Genomic DNA, 19166 nt, shown 5'->3' on the forward strand with positions numbered 1-19166 from the left:
TGAATTTTCCCTATTGTACTCTCCACAAGCTTTGTCTTTGGATTCTTTATTTTATGAATTGTATTGTCTGCTTGTTGCTTTTGTAATTTATATGCTAATAATCTAGCTGATTTACCTCCTACTTCATAATTCTTTTGTCTCAGGTAAAGAAAATGTCTTTGAGTTTCCAACGTATAAATATCTTCAATTTCACTTTGCAATTTCCTAATTTCCTGTTTTCGATTTGAATTACTTTTGTTGCTATCTACAACTTGAAGTTGTTTTAATTTTCCTTGAAGGTCTGCTAATTTTTGTGCATTGATTTTTTTCATGTGAGTGGTAATGGAAATAATTTTCCCTCTCAGTACAGCTTTCAATGTATCCCATAAGATCACTGGTGATGTTTCTCCCGTGTCATTAAGGTCTAGATATTCTTTGATTTCTCCCCTTCATCTCTCCATTACTTTTGGGTTATTGAGTATATGTGAGTTTAGCCTCCATAGTGTTTTCCTCATTTTCCTTTCCAGGATTAGAGACATAGAGACTGGGCTATGATCCGACAGATCAATTGTTGCAATATTACAGTTTTTTATCCTGAGTCTATCTGTATTAAAGATAAAGAAATAGTCTATCCTTGAATTGGCTGAATGAGGGAAAGAGTAATATGTATAATCTTTACTAGTGGGGTGTAATTCCCTCCAGACATCTATAATTCCCAACTCCTCCATCAATGAATTCACTTTCTGAGTCAGAGGTTTATTCTGAGTAACTATTCTTGAAGAATCTAATATAGGATTTAATCTAATATTAAAATCCCCTCCACAAATTACTACCCCTTGAGAACTGACCATTAGGTCAAAAATGTGTCTATAAAATGACCATTCACAACCTGGAGGAGCATAAACATTCAGCAATGTTATTTCTGTACCTTCTATTCTTCCTGTGATTTTTACGAACCGTCCTTCTTTGTCTTTAGTCTCTGAAATATGTTCATAATTAAGAGTACTTGATATTAAAGTAGCTACCCCTCTTTTATGACTCAATTTATATGATGAATAAAATACATGCTTAAAGCCCATTCTTTTTAATTTTCCATGTTCAGATTGGCTCATATGTGTTTCCTGGAGGAAAGCTATTTGTGCCCTCTCTTTTTTCAATTTAGACATAATCTTATTTCTTTTAATTGGATTCAAAACCCCATTAACATTATAGGAAATTATTTTTGCCAATTCAGTTTGCATTTTTCTCTAGTAGAAAAAAAACACTGTCCTTTTCTAACCAAACAGTAAGCAATCCCTTCTCAACAGTAAACCAAGACATATAACCACACCCTGGACATTTTTGAACGTGTAACATTTGAAAATTTTTCCCGACTTCCCACAGTGAGGCCTGAGCACCGACCCGCCTCAGTTCAGAGGGATAACCTCTATCTTCACCCTGTGTTAGAGGGCCCTCAGCAGTTTGAATACTCATAGAGAATTTTCTCCTATTTATGTCTCGACCAAATTGCTATCATTCAAGTTATTCCGCCAAGTTTATTTTCAGTTACCAGTTTTCATTTTACCTTTAAGTCCGATTTACTCTTTTCAGTCATTTCTCTTAATTAATCTGTGTTCTCTGTACATTCGTGTCTGAATATTTGCAGCTTTTCCTTGTAGTTTGACACTCTGGTTCGTGTGGAGTGTCCTCGCCCCACTAACTGCCATGACTTCTGCCGAATCCTCTCCAGTAGCGACTCCGGTTAGGTGATAACTTTAATAGGTAGTCCCCAGTCCGCCAGGTCTGACGTTGCCTCCTCCACCGTAGCGTAAGTTTTTGTCCCTTCGTCGTAAAAGACTCTCAGTCGAGCTGGATACAGGGTCTGAAATCTGATGTTGTTTTCCTTCAGGACTCTCCGTGTTTCCGTATATTCCTTCCGTCTGGCAAGAATCCCTGGTGCGTAGTCGTGGTCTAAACTGATTTTACAGTTGTTCCACATGAAACCTTTCTTTTGCCATGCCCTTTTAAGCACCTCTTCCTTCATTCTGTAACTGAGAAATCTGACCAGAATCGATCTGGGCTGGGCGCCTGCCGGAGGCTGTGGTGTCAACGCGCGGTGAGCCCTTTCTATCTATAGGTCTTTCGTGGCCGGTATATCAAGGTTCTCTCTAAGCAGCTTCTCCATGAAGGGAATCATCAGTCCGGGTTTACCTTCAGTTCCTTCGGGAACTCCATAGATCCTCACATTTTCCCTTCTCGAGCGGCCTTCTTGATCTATTAGTTTCCACTGGAGCTGCTCTTGTAGCTTTAGTATTTCTGCTATCACTTCCTCTGCGTTTTGTAGCTTCTCCTCAATTCCTACAATCCTCGCTTCGGCTTCATCTATCCGCGAGTTAGTTTTTACTATTTCTCCTTTAATATCTTCCAGCTGTTTGCTGTTATCTTGTCGGAACTCGCGAATCTCTCCGAGAATCAAAGACAGAGTCACCGATTCCCCCTCATTATCTCCGTCCTGGCTTGCCGTGGGGGAGCTAGGCCCGTCGCCTTGTTGCGTCTCTTTATGTTTATCAGCCTTCGGAGCGGACTTTTTAATCTTATTCTTAGACATCATCCTTGCCCCTTTTATTAATATAGTTATGCAATATTAAGTATTTGTCTAAATTCGATTTTGGGGCAGTTTACCTTCTTTTTTGTCGAGAGACCTTTTCCTTACGCCGCCATTCCCTTGATGACCCGGAAGTCCACCCGTTTTCTACCTTTTCTATGGTGGCTGAAATATTAATCACAGCACTCTACAAATCTGCCATGTCCAAATGAGGTAAATGGGCTCAGGTGAACTGGTGAAACCCGGTGTTCCATAAGGCAAAGGGATTCTCTACCTCCTGCTTATGGTGACTCTTGGGGTAATAATGGTGAAGAGCATGTGCATAAATTTTTACCTAGTCAGCTTCAGGATCAGTTATTCCTGTAGTACATGTACCTGCTCAATCCTAGGGTAGGATTTTACAGACATTGTTACCGCAAACCCAGAATTACTTAGGGCTAATGTGTTGGAGCTACCAGTCAGTGTAGTTTTGGCTGAACCTCATCCAGTTCACGGAAGAGTTCAGAGGAGGCAGCAGTGGTGGGGTAATGGGCACATATCCAACATTTTCTGTTAATGGTTTGGGAGGTTACAGCCTGCACTTGCAATACAGCTGAATTATCCTATCTTATATTAACAATTACACAGCATGTTGCAGATTCTCAGGTATTACTTCCTTCACCCTTGTCGCTGTCTCCTCAATATGTCCCTATAGCCCATACAGAAACTGTTTCCTCCATTGGCACCCTTTGGTAGACATATTTGTAATACTCTTCTACAACTGCAACTGGCTGCCTCGGGTATACAGAACGGGGACATGCCTGAACTCCCTCCCCATAGTGCAGACAACTGGATTGATGCTGGGCACTCCAATGTCTAGACAACTGTTGGTCTGTGCTCACTGGCTACTATCCACAACTTCTATCCTTTCCAAACCATCTCCAGTGCTAAAAGACTGTAAAATAAACAAAATGCTGTGGAGAAAGATACAGCTAGATCTTGGTCATCAGGACAAATTTCATTTTAACACTCAAGTAGTAATGTTTCGCAAGGTGTTTTGCAAGATCATTATTCCACCAGTAGTCATAAGGGACAGAAAATTATGGACACATTTTATTTGAGTAGTATCTGGGGAAAGAGCAATAATGCCTGAGGTAGACAGAGGCACGAACCTGCAGCGACTTAAAGTGGAAGAACACAGCAGGTTAGACAGCCTCTGAAGAGGGAAATAGACAGTTGACGTTTCAGGTCAAGATCCTTCATCTGGACTAGATACTTGGGGTAGAAGACCTTTGGTCAGAGCTGAGAGAGAGTGGGTGTAAACAACATCCAAGGTTGTTGGATGACCTCTTCAGCTTATGCCTTGGCTTTATCTCATCACAAATATTCCCTTTATCCTGCCCATTCTTTCCTGCATCTAATCTTTAACCTGTAACCTTAAATTTGTTTCAACATTTTGTGTTTTTAATTTCAGAATTCTGACATTTACACATTTTATTTTGATTTTCCTATATGGGAGACACTGGGCTATGTATCAAACAAACTTGGTGACTAAAAGTTTTATAGAATGCCTGATGAGACAGAGGGAATTTGATTGATCGTATAGCTGAATATTGTCCATTAGATAAAGGAGTTCTGTAATGGTGTCTTTCTCTTGCATCTGTCATGTTTATTCACAGAGAATGTGCAAGGTCCTAGAAAGATTTTGGCAAGCTTGATCCTTGGGCTTTGAGTGATGAGTTATCCTATTAAAAACGGTAATTGTCCTTGGGGGTTTTCCCCCCAAGATTTTGTGTGCTGTCCGCTAAGCTTCTGTACCTTTAAAGTTTCAGTGGAATCAACGGGAATTCTTCCACCGGAAGTGCTTGTGTCTGAAGCCTTGAAAGTCCTGATAACAAAGTGTAGAAGATTTTTGAATGAACTGGACACTGTACAAATGGACTGAGCTTAATGTGGTTGGACTGGTTCAACTGGGTCTGGGCTGTGCTTGGACCTGATGGCAGTGGGAATAGTGGTCTCTTTTTAGTACCAATTATACCTGTCAGAAATGAGCATCATTGACTTGCTTCAACGATGACCTCTGTCCCATGAAATAGTGGGTTAATACATATGAAGCTGAATGTCAGGGACAATGGCGAGGATAACAGATATAATGGACTATAAATTCAATCATAAGTAAAACAAAATGGAGTAAATCAGCAACATCTGCAAGAGAAGAACCAACTTCTTTCAGGTTGATGATATTTCTTCAGAACTGATAATTTTTTCCAAGGTATTGTAATTTGTGTTCGTAAATATGTTGCACTATTAAAGGAGTTTGCTCTGCTATTCCATCATGGCTGATTTATTATCCCTCTCAACCCCATTCACCTGCTTCTCTCTGTAACTTTTGATGCCCTGATTTCTCAAGAACCTATCAACCACTACCTTAAATATACCCAATGACTTAGCCTGCACAGCTCTCTGACAATGAATTCCATAGATACGCCACCTTCTGGCTAAAGAAGTCTTTTTTTCATCCCCTTTCTAAATGGATGTCCCTCAATTTGGAGGCTGTGCCCTCTGATCCTTGACCCTCCCATTATAGGAAACATCCTCTCCATATCCACTCTGTCTACTCTTTTCAATATTTGATAGGTTTCAATGAGATCCTCCCCTCATTTTTCTAAACTTCAGCAAGTACAGGCTTAGAGCCCTCAAATTCCTTTCACTCCTGACCATTCTCGTGAACCTCCTGGATCCTCTCCAGTGCCAGCACACCTTTTAGATATGGGTTCAGCATTCAACACCATAATTTCCTCCAGGTGCGACAAGAAACTCAGCCTTCACCTTGCTTTGTGTTGCTGGATCCTGAACTTCCTGTCAGATCGCTGGTAGGTGGTAAGAGTGGGCTGCCTCACCTCTGCCCCTCTAACCCTCAACACAGCTGTGTACTAAGCCCCCTCCTTTACTCTCTGTATACCTACGACTGTGTCACCATCCACAGGTCCAATCTGCCAATTAAATTTGCTGACACCACCACATTGATTGGCCTAATCTCAAATAAAAATGAGGCAGCCTACAGAGAGGAAGTCACCCTAACACAGTGGTGTTAAGAAAACAACCTCTCCCTCAATGTTGCAAAAACAGGAGCTGGTTGTGGACTACAGGAGGAATGGAGACAGACCTATTGACATCAATGGATCTGGGGTTGAGAGGGTGAACAGCTTTAAGTTCCTTGGCATAAACATCACCGAGGATCTCCTGATCTGTACGTACCGGCTGTGGTGAAAAAGGCACAACAGCACCGCTTTTACCTCAGAGAGCTGAAGAAGTTTGATATGCCCCCCCCCCCCCAATTCTTTCTATAGGGACATTATTGAGAGCATCTTGACTGGCTACATACTGTCTGGCATAGGAACTGTACTTCCTTCATCGCAGGACTTTGCAGAGAGTGATGTGGACAGCCCAGTGCATCTGTAGATATGAACTTCCCACTATACAGGACATTTACAAAGACAGGTGTGTGAAAAGGGCACAAAGGATCGTTGGGGACTCGAGTCACCCCAACCATAAACTGTTCTGGCTACTACCATGTGGGAAATGATACCACAGCATAAAAGCCAAGACCAGTAGACCTGGCTTCTTCCACCAGGCCATCAGACTGCTTATTTCATGTTGATGCAACTGTATTTCTATGTTATATTAACTATCCTGTTGTACACTATTTATTATAAATTACTATAATTGCACAGTGATGTAATGGAGATGTAAAGTTTATTACTCATGTATTTGAAGGATGTAAGTAATAAAGTCAAAACTGCTGTCAATACTACCGAGTGTGGATTGACTTAGTGCCTTATGAAGCCTCAGCATTACATCCTTCCTTTGGTATTCTAGTCCTCTTGAAATGAATGCTAGCATTGCAGTTGCCTTTCTCACTACTGACTCAACCTGCAAGTTAAACAATAGGGAATCCTGCTTGAGGGCTTCCGCATCTTCTTGCACCTTTTTGCAGATGGAATGTTGTATACATAATATAAAGGTTAATGCCTTTATTTCCTAATATACAATATTCCATTTCCACTTCTTTGCCCATTCCCTGAGTCTCTCTAAGTCCTTCTGCAGACACCTGCTTCCACAACACGCTTGTCGCTCTAGCTATCTTTATATCCCAGCTCCCAACTCCAGATACTTCTGTATGGAGTGATCTGTCTAGATACCATGGAAAAACAGAAGCTTTCCACACGTGTGACAATAATAAATCAATTACAAATGAGCATTGCTTTTCCACGATATTGTTTGCTTTCCAGAATCACAGAACTTAATTAGTCTGCATGTTAATCTTTATAAAATTTCTTGGATTGTTAGCAGTGCTGGCAACTAATACTTATCACTAATTGTCCTGGAGAGGGAGCTACTGAGGAGCAACACCGAACTCTGATGTTTGTGCGGTGAAGATAATGCACAGTGTAGGGAGTTCCAGGATTTAGATACATCGATGATGAAAGATAAGTAACTTATTTCCAAGGCTGGATGGGGGTGTAACTGCGTTGGAAACCCGTGGGTACTTTCTGCCCTTCTCCCAGCTAGTAGGGGTTAGAGCCTCTGATGGGTAACTAATGCATCTTAAAGATGTTACATATTGAAGCCACAGTGTGGAGGGACGAACTAATTATGCATATTAACTATTTCACTAAGGTTTACTGTTAAACAATGGCTCCAGAAGTTATAGTTAACTGTTTTGCTCATTCTCACTGAGTAAATTTCAGCGTTCTTGGGGATTTCGGGAATCTACTTTTCACTCTTCCTCTGTCTCTCCCTTTCTTCTCTTCCCTTTTATGGATACATACACCTCTACCCCTACTCTCTATTCTCAGCCCCCCCACCCCATAGTTAGCCCCTTTTCAGTCCCCCTCCCCTTTTAGTTATCCTCCCTTCTATTCACTATACCCCCACCCCTTCCTCTGCATCCTCAGCCGCTTCCTATCCTCTCCTCAACGCCCACAGCCCTGCCAGTTCTCTTGGCCCAGTCGACCCTCCCCATCGCCAGTCCTTTTTCAGCCTCCTTCCCTATTTTTACTGTCCCTTATCCGAAACGGCCCCTCCACACATTCACCCCCCCCCCCCACCCCCAAGCTAACCGCACTCTTGTCCGGGCCGGCCCGGCTCGGCTCTGCTCTGCTGCTGACGTGTCGCGGCGGTCAGAGCGCTTGCGCCGTCATCCAGCGCCGCGCAACATGGCTGCAGTGCTGAAGGAGATGTGTCTATGGGCGCTGCTTGTCGCTGCCGTCAGCTCTGGGCAGAAGCTTTTGTCCGACTTCAAACGCTGCCTGGACGAGGAATGCAGCAGTAAGTAACCTGTTTTGTAAACAACCCTTAGGTTCTGTTTTAATTAATTAACAACGAGTCACGAACAGAAAAGATGTCCTAGGCTCCAACTGCTGACCTGTTGGCAGCTGCAGGACACCCAAAGCATCAGTCTGAACTTTATTGGCTGCCTGGATGTTTTGGGAATAACGAGGTCAGCGGGCGCCGAACTCTTCAAACCACGGGAGCTAACTTTGGACACATTTTATCACCTCATTGAAAGCATATCAGAGGTGTAAATTACTTATAATTATTGTAATCTAAACATAATTAGTTATCATATCTAAAATATCAGCTCTTTCTTCAGATTATTGCTTTGCAAAGATAATGATACATTTGTTGTTGACGGAGTTTTCTAACTTCAAACATATATGCAGTTCTAAATCTGGTTTCATCTGGGTAGACTCAAGAATTTTAATTGATTTATTCATTCATTGACAGCGCCACCCACATCCTGTTAATGTCCGCATGTGCTGCGAGCCCAGACTACCATTTGGAAGTAGGCTGGTGTATTTTCCTCACGTAGGAGGATCAGACAACCAGTTAGAATTTTGTGATTCTGTAGTTTGCTGCTGGTGGTTTATTTCAGGTTTATTTAATACCTCAGCTGGTAGGAGTGGGATTTGAGTTTGCGTTATAAGTGCAAGCCACTGGACACCAATCAGATCATTTAACTATTGCACTGCTGGTAAAATAAATCAGCAAATTTCCATTCCATAACGTGAGGAAGTGCCAAGACTTCCCAATGCACTGCAGTGGTCAGTGGTACAAGTTGTGGTTCAGTGTGCAATACTCTCAAGTTTATTGTCACCTGACTGTCCGGGTGTGTGTGTGTTTGTTTGTTTATATATAATACAAACTAAAAGAAACAAAGTTCCTCTAGACAATGGTGCATCTATAAAATGTATATCGTACACAGCACATAAAACAAGGTGTTACCACAATAAGTTAAATATAATTCCAGTTGCAAGTAGTGTGTTGCACAAGTAGGCAGTACAATCAAAGGCTCACTGTCAGAGTGATGAGATTGTGGTGGTGGCGGCGGAATATTCATTAGAGCCTCATAGTTTGAGGGAAGAAGCTGTCACCCAGACTGGTAGACTTACTTGGTCCTGATGCACCTGTACCTTTTTCCTGATATTAGTGGGTCAAAGAGAGTGTTGGATGGGTGGTGGGGATTCTCATAATGCTCCCCATAAATGTCACAAATAGTGGGGAGGGAGACCCTGGTGATCCTCTTGGCAGCTTTTTACTATCTTCTGTAGGGTCTTGTGTTCCGATGCCTTGCAGCTTCTGTACCACACAATGCAGTTGGATAGGCCACTCTTGATGGTGCTGTAGGAAGTTGTTAGAATGGGGATAGGGTCCTCGCACACCTCAGTCTCCTCGGAAGGTGTAGACATTGCTGAGCCTTCTTGACTATTGAGGAGATGTTGTGTGTCCAGATCAGACTCCATAATGTGCACACCAAGGAATTATGTGCCCTTCACTCTCCATGGCAGAGCCATGGATGTGCAATGGAGTGTGGTTGACCTGTGCCTTCCTGAAGTCCACAATCAACTCTTTTGTATACATTGAGTTTCAGGTTTGACAAGCCTCTCTGGAGGCTGATGAGGCTGGCCACTGTTGTATCATCAGTGAACTTGATGCAGTTTCAGTTGGGTTTGGCATTGCAGTCGTGAATCAGCAGTGTGAACGGCAGCGGGCTGCGCGTGTGGCCCTTGGGGAACACCAGTGCTCAGTATGATGGAGCTGGTGGTGTTGCTGCCAACTGGGGTCTTTCGTCACGACATCCAAGATCCATTTACAGAGAGGGGTGAGTCCCAATGAGGACAGTTCACCTACCAGCCTCTGAGAGATGATCATGCACTCTCCCTCCCCTCTCACTCAGCAAGTTGTTATTTCGAGACTAACTCTGGACCAAATGTATTCCTGCTGCTGTTACAGTTATTTGGCCCGCCTTGTTCCCGAAGAAGTCTGGCATTGCTTCTTTCTGAGTAAGTTTCTCTATACATTGTGTGAGGAAGCCCTCTGGGATGCACCACATAAATGCTGCCCATTTCAAACAACACACATAAAAGTTGCTGGTGAACGCAGCAGGCCAGGCAGCATCCCTAGGAAGAGGTACAGTTGACGTTTCGGGCCGAGACCCCTCGTCGGGACTAACTGAAAGAAAAGCTAGTAAGAGATTTGAAAGTGGGAAGGGGAGGGAAAGATCAGAAATGATAGAAGAAGACAGGAGGGGGAGGGATGAAGCTAAGAGCTGGAAAGTTGATTGGCAAAAGGGATGTGAGAGGATTATGGGATGGGAGGCCTAGGGAGAAAGAAAGGGGGAGGGGGAAACCCAGAGGATGGGCAAGGAGTGTAGTGAGAGGGACAGAGGGAGAAAGAGAGAGAGAGAAAAAATATAATAATAAATAAATAACGGACGGGGTACGAAGGGGAGGTGGGGCATTAGCGGAAGATAGAGAAGTCAATGTTCATGCCATCAGGTTGGAGGCTACCCAGACGGAATATAAGGTGTTGTTCCTCCAACCTGAGGCCCCTTCGCACTCTGAATGTTCAGTTGAATTGAACATTGAAATCTTAGCACCCTCCTATTTTCACAACTACAAGCAATTTCTTGACACATTTGCTTCTCAAGTTCCCATTGACTATAATATAGATCTACTGATGGTCCATAGATTATTCCCTTCTGATATTCAAGTTATACTTAAATACCCTCATTATACGGTTCCTCAAGAATATCCTCTCTAAACGCTGCTGTTATGTGTTCTCTTATCTAAAGGGACTCCCCTCCAATCTGACCTGTTTCTCTGTCGCATCTGTAGCATTGGTAGCATTGAACTGCCTTTCAGTCACATTTCTATTACGGCCCCAGTACCCTAGTCCCTAGAGGTAATCTATGTGCTCAGTTTGTCTCCCCCTACCTGTTAAGCTAAGTGCATTGAAATATCTGCAATTTGAATCAGAGGTCTTGTCTGCCACTTATTGTAAGCATAGCTATCCTGTTTGCTAGGCTTATACTCTTTAGTTGCTGCACATACCCTGTCACTTCACTGACCTCACTCTTGAATCCCGCCTGCTGCCAATTTAGTTTAAACCTCCCTTGGTAACAAGGGGCAAATTTCCCCACTAGGGTATGGGTCACCCTCCGGTTCATGTCAACCCATCCCTCTTGAACAGGTTTCTTCAAATCCCAGAAGGGATCCCAATGATCCAAGAACCTGAATCCCTGCCCTCTGCACCTGCCCCTCATCCATGCATTCATCTGGCTTATCTTTTTGTTCCTGGATTCACTAGCTTGGCGCACGGGAGTAACTTGGAAGTCCTGCATTTTAATTTCATCCCTAATTTCCTATAGTCATTCTGCAGGACCTTGTCCCTTGTTCTGCCTGTGTTGTGTGTACCAATGCGTCCAATGACTTCTGGCTATTTATCCTTCCCCTTATGAATTTTCTGCAGCTGGTCAGAGATATTCTTGACCCTGGCACTTGGGCAGCAACACACCATCCTGGCATCTCTACTGCAGCCACAGAAACTCTACCGTCCCCTTCTTAATCAGGTCTCCTATCACTATTGTCCTGTCTGACTGCACCTTTTCAGAAAGTATAAATAGTCGGCCCACATCTTTTCCCCACGTGGGCAAAATGTTTAATTTTAGAGGGCATGGATATAAGGTGAGGCGGGATAATTTTTTTATTTTTACTGAGTGCTTTGTGCCTGGAATGCACTGACAGGGATGGTAGTAGAGGAAAATATGATGGAGGCATTTGAGGGGCTCTTAAATTGGTGCATGAATATGCAGAGAATGGACAGAAGTGGACAATGTGTCAGCACGGTTGCCTGATTACTCCAGCACAACATTGAGGGCTGTTCCTGTGTTGTACTATATTCTACGTTCTGTGTCTCCCCCGTTCCTGAGAGATGGTTCCGAAGCAAAAGTGCCACAGGTATTCTCTGCATAATTCAACATCAGTGTCATCCTGAGTATTGAGGCTTTGGTTACACACATGTTGGGCAGGCTGTGTCATTCGCATGCCTGGAACCAGACTCCTGAATCAGACATTCTGTTTTGAGTTCTATCATGAGAAGAGACGGCCAAGTAGACAGAGGAAAAGATTTATGAAAGATGGACAAAAGACCGCAGGTATTGGAATCTGGAGCAACAAACAATCTGCTGGAAGGACAGAGATCAGTCTGTGGGAGGGGAAAGGAATTGTTGATATTTTGGGCATTGTTTTTAATTTGAAATGTTGATAGTTCCTTTCCCCCAAGAATGCTGCCCAACCTGCTTAGTTTCTGCAGCAGATTGTTCATTGCCAGTGATTTACAAATCTGCTTAAAATCTCCTTGAAGAAATGTAATATCCCCACTGACCTTTAGAAACCTCTAGCCCATTGTCCTTCAAATTGGGGAAGGAGCCTTCAAGATGATATCGAGTACCTTGAGTCCCTGCATCAGGAGAACACAGAAGCCCTGTGTAAGTGGTAGAAGGAATGCACCAGCTCATAAACCGCCCCCACATCCCCCCACCTCCCAGTCCATTAGCCACATTTGCCCCATGTGTGGAAGAGTCTACAGCTCCCACCTTGGCCTCACCAGCTATCTGAGCACCCAGTGAACTAGTGAAGCAAGTCATCCTCCTTTCTGAGGGACTGCCCAAGTAACGTCCTCACTTTCTTTTGAAAGTATCCAGAATTGGATGCAATATTTTTATTGTATTTGAACCATTGTCTTATGAGCAGGAGACACAAAAGTCTGTAGATGCCGGTATCTGGAGTAACATACATAATGCTGGAGGAACTCAGCAGGTCAGGCAGCATTTATGGAGGGAAGTGGGTGTTCTTATCAATATTGTTACTGTCTTATCGATATAGTTGTCCTGTTTTTTTTAAGAGCGAGGAAGAGGTGTAGGAGCAAGCTTCTTGAGCCTGCTTTGTTGTTTACAGAATGAGTCTACCTTGGCAAATGACTGTTCTCTAAGGTTTTCAGATGCTGACTGAATCACTCAAATTGGCCTTGAATAAACTTGTCTGAGCGTGCATGGATTTCTGGGATAGAGAGAATTCCAAAGATTTGCAGATCCCTGAACAAAGAAATTCCTCCTCTCTTCACCACCGGTAAATGGTTGACCCTTGAACATGCAGCTCTACCCCTGGTCCTGTTTCTGCAGCTTGAGGATGCAGCCTTCTAACATTTACTTGTGAAACTCTTTTGAACTCTTGTATATAAAGCTTTTGTTTTGAGCTCCAGAACTGTCCTGTTTTCCTCAAACTCATTGTAGCACAATATCAGTAATCAATTAATCTTTCCTCCAAGCAACTAGATCCTCATTTAGGTACAGGACTGTCCTGTGTGAAGCCTAGGATTGTGTAAGTTTTATTTTTTAATTGTTTTCTCAACTATTCCTACTACTTACAGATATTTCTTTATGTTTGCCTCTGTACCCCTTCCCAAGGTTCTGTTCCTGTGGCCCTCTTAAAACTGATCCACCCTATAATACTGGCTCTCCCCCTTCCTAAAGAAAGTATACCATTTACAAAGTGCACAGCAGTTACTCACCCAGGCTACTCCAGTGAAAGGTCACCGAGTGTTTACCAGCAAGGACAAGGGCAGCAGGTGTAGGGGAACACTACCACTCCAAGCTGCATACCATCCTGAATTTGTAATCTATTGCCATTCCTTCTCTATAACTGACTCTAAATCCTGGAAGTCCCTCCTCAACACCTTCACCAGGAGGGATGCAGTAGTCCAAGAGGGGGACTCACCCCTCCACCTTCTCAGGGGCAAATTGGAATGAGCAGTCTATGCTGGATATGCAAAAGATGCCCAGATACTGAGCACCAAAAAAAAACAGAACTCATGGTTATAACAAACAGTAAAAACCATGAATGTGAAAACTTCCATCTTGTCTTCTCCTGAGGTACGAAGGGTGATAGGGATAATTTGGAAAGATTTTGAGGGAAGTAATACAGGTTGTAAATTTTATTTAAAATCAGATTGATATTTGAGTTGGTGTGGTTATGGAAAACAGAGTTTAAGAAAATGCTCAGAGGTACAACCTCTGGGTCTGAAGGAGTGGGGATGGAGGAATGGAGTTTTGCAGCTCAGAAACCTGCCCTTCAGACTATCATGTCTATGTAGACCTATTTTTGTCTCTCTAGACTAATCTCATTTGCCTGGATTAGGAGGGTGCTCTTGTAAGTGTTGCTTATTTGTGTCTGTCTAAATGTCTCTGAAAAATATCTGATTGCAAACTTCTAAATATCAACCACTCTGTGTAAAATATAACCTTGCCCCTCAAATTCCCTTTAGAACTCCTACTTCTTGCCTTAAACCTATGCTTTCTTGTTTCTGATACCCCTGCCATAGGGGAAGAAAGGACGATCTATGCCTTTTTAAAATTTTTATAAATCACTTGGCCTCCTAAATTCAAGGAAAGATTTGATGGAGATATTTTTCATTGGGAAATTAATTGAGTTCAACAGGGTATTTTAAAATACGAAAGCCTGGATAGGAGACCATGGCCTTGTTCAGTTTTCAGAAAATTCAGGAGCTCCTGAGGCGTGTGAATCAGAGAATTTTCCTCCTCAAATGAGATCCACAGAAGGTAATGGCACTTGTCCATCACCACACTTGTGAGCAGCTGATTCAAAGACTGCACCATAGGAGGAGATTATTTTGTCTGACTGACCATGTCTGTGTGTATGCTTGTCTTCCACACAAGCAGTATTCACCCTGCGACACACAGAGCTGCTTTGGCCACTAACCTTGTCCGTGTCTAATCTTATATCTGTATCTCCATGTTCCTAAATCGAGCTGATGCAACTTCCTCTCTGTGTGAACTACCTCCCTGAAATCTTTCCTGTAATTTTGTTCTTCTTTAAAAATTGGCAGATCTCCACTCCTGCATCACTTCCTCATACCAAGCACTATGTGATGATGTGTTGTAACTTTACCATTGGCTGAACATACAGTTGTTTTAAGTTCAGAATCATGATTCTTCAGAGAGGAGAATTTGCCCCAGGCTACTTTAGCAAACATGATGAGAGAGTCTGGGTAATGTGTGGATGTGGTAGGGTGTGACTGGAGGGTTAGAGATGGCATACTTGGAACGTATACACACTGAGGTTGTGGCAGCTATGGCTGTGTGGAGGTATTAACAGGACAGATTGCGCAAGAGGGGGATGTTGAGATGCTAGGATGTTAGGGAAGTTAGATGTGGGGTGTTGCAGGGGTCATAGGTGGGCGTTTTTTTTATTAAGAGATTTAGAGTAGTTCAGGTGTAGGGATGGATAGTGGAGGGGTGTGTGGAGATGATGGTGGTGGAGGAGGGAAAGGGGCTCTGATTGTATTTATCATTGTATTTTGCTCTGAAATTCTCTGCTTGTCAAAATATCTGGAATTACATGAACATTCCTTCAAATAGTTTCTCCATTTGTGATGTTGTTTTTCATGTCGTGTGGATGTGGCCTTTTTCCAAGTCCCAAAGTCAGAGCCTGGGCAGATTCCCTTGATACAGGCTACAGAACTGAAGGAAATGGTGCTGCCTGTCTCAGCTGCTACTTCTGCAGGAGAGCTTTCTGTATAATATTATCTGACCATTTATTTCAGTGTTGTTTGTGGATGGAGTCATATAACCAGGAAACAGGTCCTTCAGTCCAGCTGTTCCATATGACCAAGATTTCCTTCTAAGCTAGTTCAATTTGCTTGCATTTGGTCCAGATCCTTGTAACTACAGTGGATTCCGGATAATTGGACAATCGGTTAATCAGAACAGCCATTTATTTGGGACAACTCTTCAAGACTAAAAACTAATTGAGAAAATAGCCTGGATTCCCTCCGGTATTTGAGACACTATGCTGCTTAATTGAGATGGGAACTGCTTCCGAACAGTTTCTAATTAGTGTTAGTTGCGTGCACTTGTCTGGCTGTTAGACACTACACAGTGCTTAGAGCGAACAGTTTCTAAAATAATGTCAGTTGTGTGTGCTTGTGTTATGTTATCCATTTGGGTCAATGGATGCTAATTCAAAAAGCAGTGATTTTTCATACCTTTGCTTTTTTTAAACATTAAAACATTTCCAAGGAAGTGAGTACAAGGGTTAACCTTTTACAGGCAGTACAGTTTGTCAATGACAGTTGGCAAGAAATAAGCAGTAAGACAATTCAGAACGGTTTTGCTCATTACAGTTTCAAGCACTTAGGTGTGGAGATGCCAGAAACAACCAGAGTGAAAATGAAATGATTTCATGACTTTAAGTTAGGAACTATGAAGAATTTTAGGCATTGGCAATCATCTTCAATGTTAAAATGAACATGAAGATTTGGAGGATGCAATCATTGAAAGCATTGTATCAGAACAGCAAGGTGGGAAATATGAAGACGAGGAAAATGATGATGATGATGCATCTGAATGAGCTAGTGACTACACAGGATGGCAGGCAGTTTATTGTTGGATTACGACATTACTTCATGCAGGAAGGCAATGAAGGAAGTCGACTACCTGCACTACGTGTCTGCATCGATTTTGTTCATTTACAATCAATCAAAAGAACCAGCAGCCTCCACTGAATGAATTCCCCTGTCAATAACTGTGAGGAATGAATACACAAATATATAATATGTTGTATTATTGGTGGTGGTCTAATTTGTTCTGTCTTTCATTTAAATTCATAAACTGTTACTCAGTTAAACAGTAGTTTGTCTTTTCTCAAAGGTTCAAAGGCTCATTTTATTATCAAAGTATGTATACAGAATAGAACTCTGGAATTTGTCTTCTCCAGATAGCCATAAAATACAAAAAACCATGGAAGTTGTTGAAAGAGAAACATCAATCCTCTGCCCCCCCGTCCTTTAGTTGTAATCTCCCCCCCCGCATAAAAAGAAAAAGAAACAAAAGCTCACAAATCCCAAACCCCCCAACTCCTCCCTTGCATAAAAAGCTAACAGATGGAGAAACAACAACAGGAACATCAAACTCCAAACCCCCAGCCCACCAATCAGCAAGAAGAAAGAATGGATGAGAACACGAAGAAAAACACGGAATTGAAAGAGGCCAATATGAACTACAGTCCAATCCATAAATCTCAGAATTTCGATAACATCTCCCAGAGCATCGGGTCCCACCATCTGAGGGCAGTGCCTCGAACCAATAGCACCTCTGAGGGCAGCGAACTGGAACCACTGGCCCCTTCAAGGGCAATGACGCAAACCAATAGCCCCTCCGAGGGCAGTGACATGAACTCGTGGCTCCTCTGAGGGAACAGACTCAAATCACCAGCCCCTCAGAGGACAGCAATGTGAACCTTTTTAACTATTTCTATAAAACTTTAGCTAACCGGGGCAGCCACTTAATTGGGCCAAAATGTACTAGTCCCAGTGTGTCCTAATTAACCAGAACCTACTGTATATTCTATCCATGTCACTATCCAATGTAACTAATGGACTGACCTTAATCATTTCCCTTTCATACATTGATCACCCTCTGGATGAAAAAGGTGGTCCCTCAGATTCCTATTAAATCTCTCCCCTCTCACCTTAAATCTATGCCCTCTGGTTCTTTATTGCCGACCCTGGTAAAGAGATTGCACTTTCACCCTATTTTTGTCTCTTATGATTTTACACACCTGTGAGGTCATCCCTCATTCTCCAATGCTGCAATGAAAAACTCACAACTTGCTGAATCTCACCCTCCATAACTCAGTCCCTCGATTCTTGGCAACATCTTCATAAATTTCCTATGTTTTTTATTAGCACTTTTCCTATAACAGGGTCAACATCTTGCTGAGTGCGAACAGAGAAATGGTGGGTGGGGGAGGTGGTATGGTAATTTTCTTATACAGGCCTTCCCCAGTAACAAACAAGTTTAAATTATGCAGATGTCTATAAGACAATTTTGTCAATGTGTCAGAAGATAGATAAAAAGGAGTCCTGATGTCGTAATCATATCTCCATTGTATTGTAATGAACAACAGCAAAAGTAAACAAGATGATAAAAAGAGCAAACTAAAAGTGAAGGGAGAGAGGAAACTAGTTCTGTTTATAGAATAAATGTATGTACATGGGTTAGACATTTTTTTATAATATGGGAACTCATTTGTATGGAGGGGTATCTATAAGTTGGGTTTTCTTAACCTGGAGACATTTGGAGCTACAATCGTGCCGGCATTTGAAAAGTATTTAATTGAGTGTGTGTATTGCTTCTGGTTATCTGGAGCTGATAACAGCACCATAAAGAGGACGTTTATTGTCAGAACATATGAAAGGGAAGTAGGAGTTGGCTGCTATGCCTCTCACACCTGCCAGTCTGTGAGCTAATAGCTGACCACTTTTCTCAACTTAATTTTCCTGCAATGACCCAATATCCCGAGATTCTCCTATATTCAAAAACCAATTAATTTTAAAATACAGTAGGTTCCGATTAATTGGGCTATTGGTTAATTGGGATATCCACTTATTTGGGACAACTCTTAAAGAACAAAAACTATTCGAGAAAATTGCCAGGATTTTCTTCCTTTATTTGGGACACTATGTCACTTCATTGGGGCAGAAGACTGTTGCCTAACAGTTTCTAACTCGTGTCAGATGTGTGCACTTGTTTGGCCGATAGACGCTACACCATGCTTAGTTCAAACAGTTTTTAAGTAGCGCCAGTTGCATGCACTTGTGTTTTTTTTTAAAAAAGTGATTTTTGTCACTGATAACGCGAGAGGAAAGCAGAAAGACAATTCAGAACCGTTTTGCTCACTGTGATTTCAAGCATTCAGGCTTGGAGATGCCAGAAACAGCTGGGAGTGAAAATGAAATGATTTTGTTATTTCAACAAGTTAAGAACTATGAAAAATTTGAAGGTATTGACAATCACCTTGAATGTTACAATGAAAATGAAGATTTGGAGGATGCTATCCTCGATAGCTTTGTATGAAGGCAGTCCATTATCTGCACTAGGTGTCTGCGCTGTTTTTGTTCATTTACAGTTAATCAAAAGAATGCAGTAGCGCACAGGTACATTGGATGAATTCCTCTGATAACAATTAGCAACTAATACACAGTTTTATGGTACTGAAGTAGTATAGATATTGTTCTGAGTTGTTCTGTTTGTCATTTAAATGCATAATTTGTTACTCAGTTAAACAGTAGTTTGTCTTTTTTTAAAAAACCTTTTAAATTGTCCCATGGAACCTTGGCTAATTAGGGTAGCCACTTAATTGGGCCAAAGTGATCTGGTGTCAATGTGTCCCAATTAACCAGAATCCACTGTAGCGTAGAA

At 42.2% G+C, this 19166-nt stretch overlaps 2 protein-coding genes across 5 annotated transcripts in view; both read left to right on the top strand.

The window, feature by feature from the left end:
* polr1c (RNA polymerase I and III subunit C) overlaps positions 1-5229 on the top strand; it is a 26675-nt gene extending 21446 nt beyond the window's left edge. For 2 of the 3 annotated variants that reach the window (XM_063040557.1, XM_063040556.1), the window contains one exon: positions 4369-5229. In XM_063040557.1, coding sequence (XP_062896627.1) covers positions 4369-4487 — 119 coding nt within the window. In that variant the 3' untranslated portion in view covers positions 4488-5229. The remainder of the gene's footprint in view (positions 1-4368) is intronic. The other variant, XR_010017023.1, reaches the window with a different exon arrangement.
* A 2498-nt stretch (positions 5230-7727) lies between these two features.
* Positions 7728-19166, top strand: part of mia3 (MIA SH3 domain ER export factor 3) — a 137142-nt gene continuing 125703 nt past the window's right edge. For both annotated transcript variants that reach the window (XM_063040561.1, XM_063040562.1), the window contains exon 1: positions 7728-7873. In XM_063040561.1, the coding sequence (XP_062896631.1) occupies positions 7762-7873 (112 nt within the window). In that variant the 5' untranslated portion in view covers positions 7728-7761. The remainder of the gene's footprint in view (positions 7874-19166) is intronic.

The sequence above is a fragment of the Mobula hypostoma genome, chromosome 2, assembly GCF_963921235.1.
Source record: "Mobula hypostoma chromosome 2, sMobHyp1.1, whole genome shotgun sequence".
NCBI lineage: Eukaryota > Metazoa > Chordata > Chondrichthyes > Myliobatiformes > Myliobatidae > Mobula > Mobula hypostoma.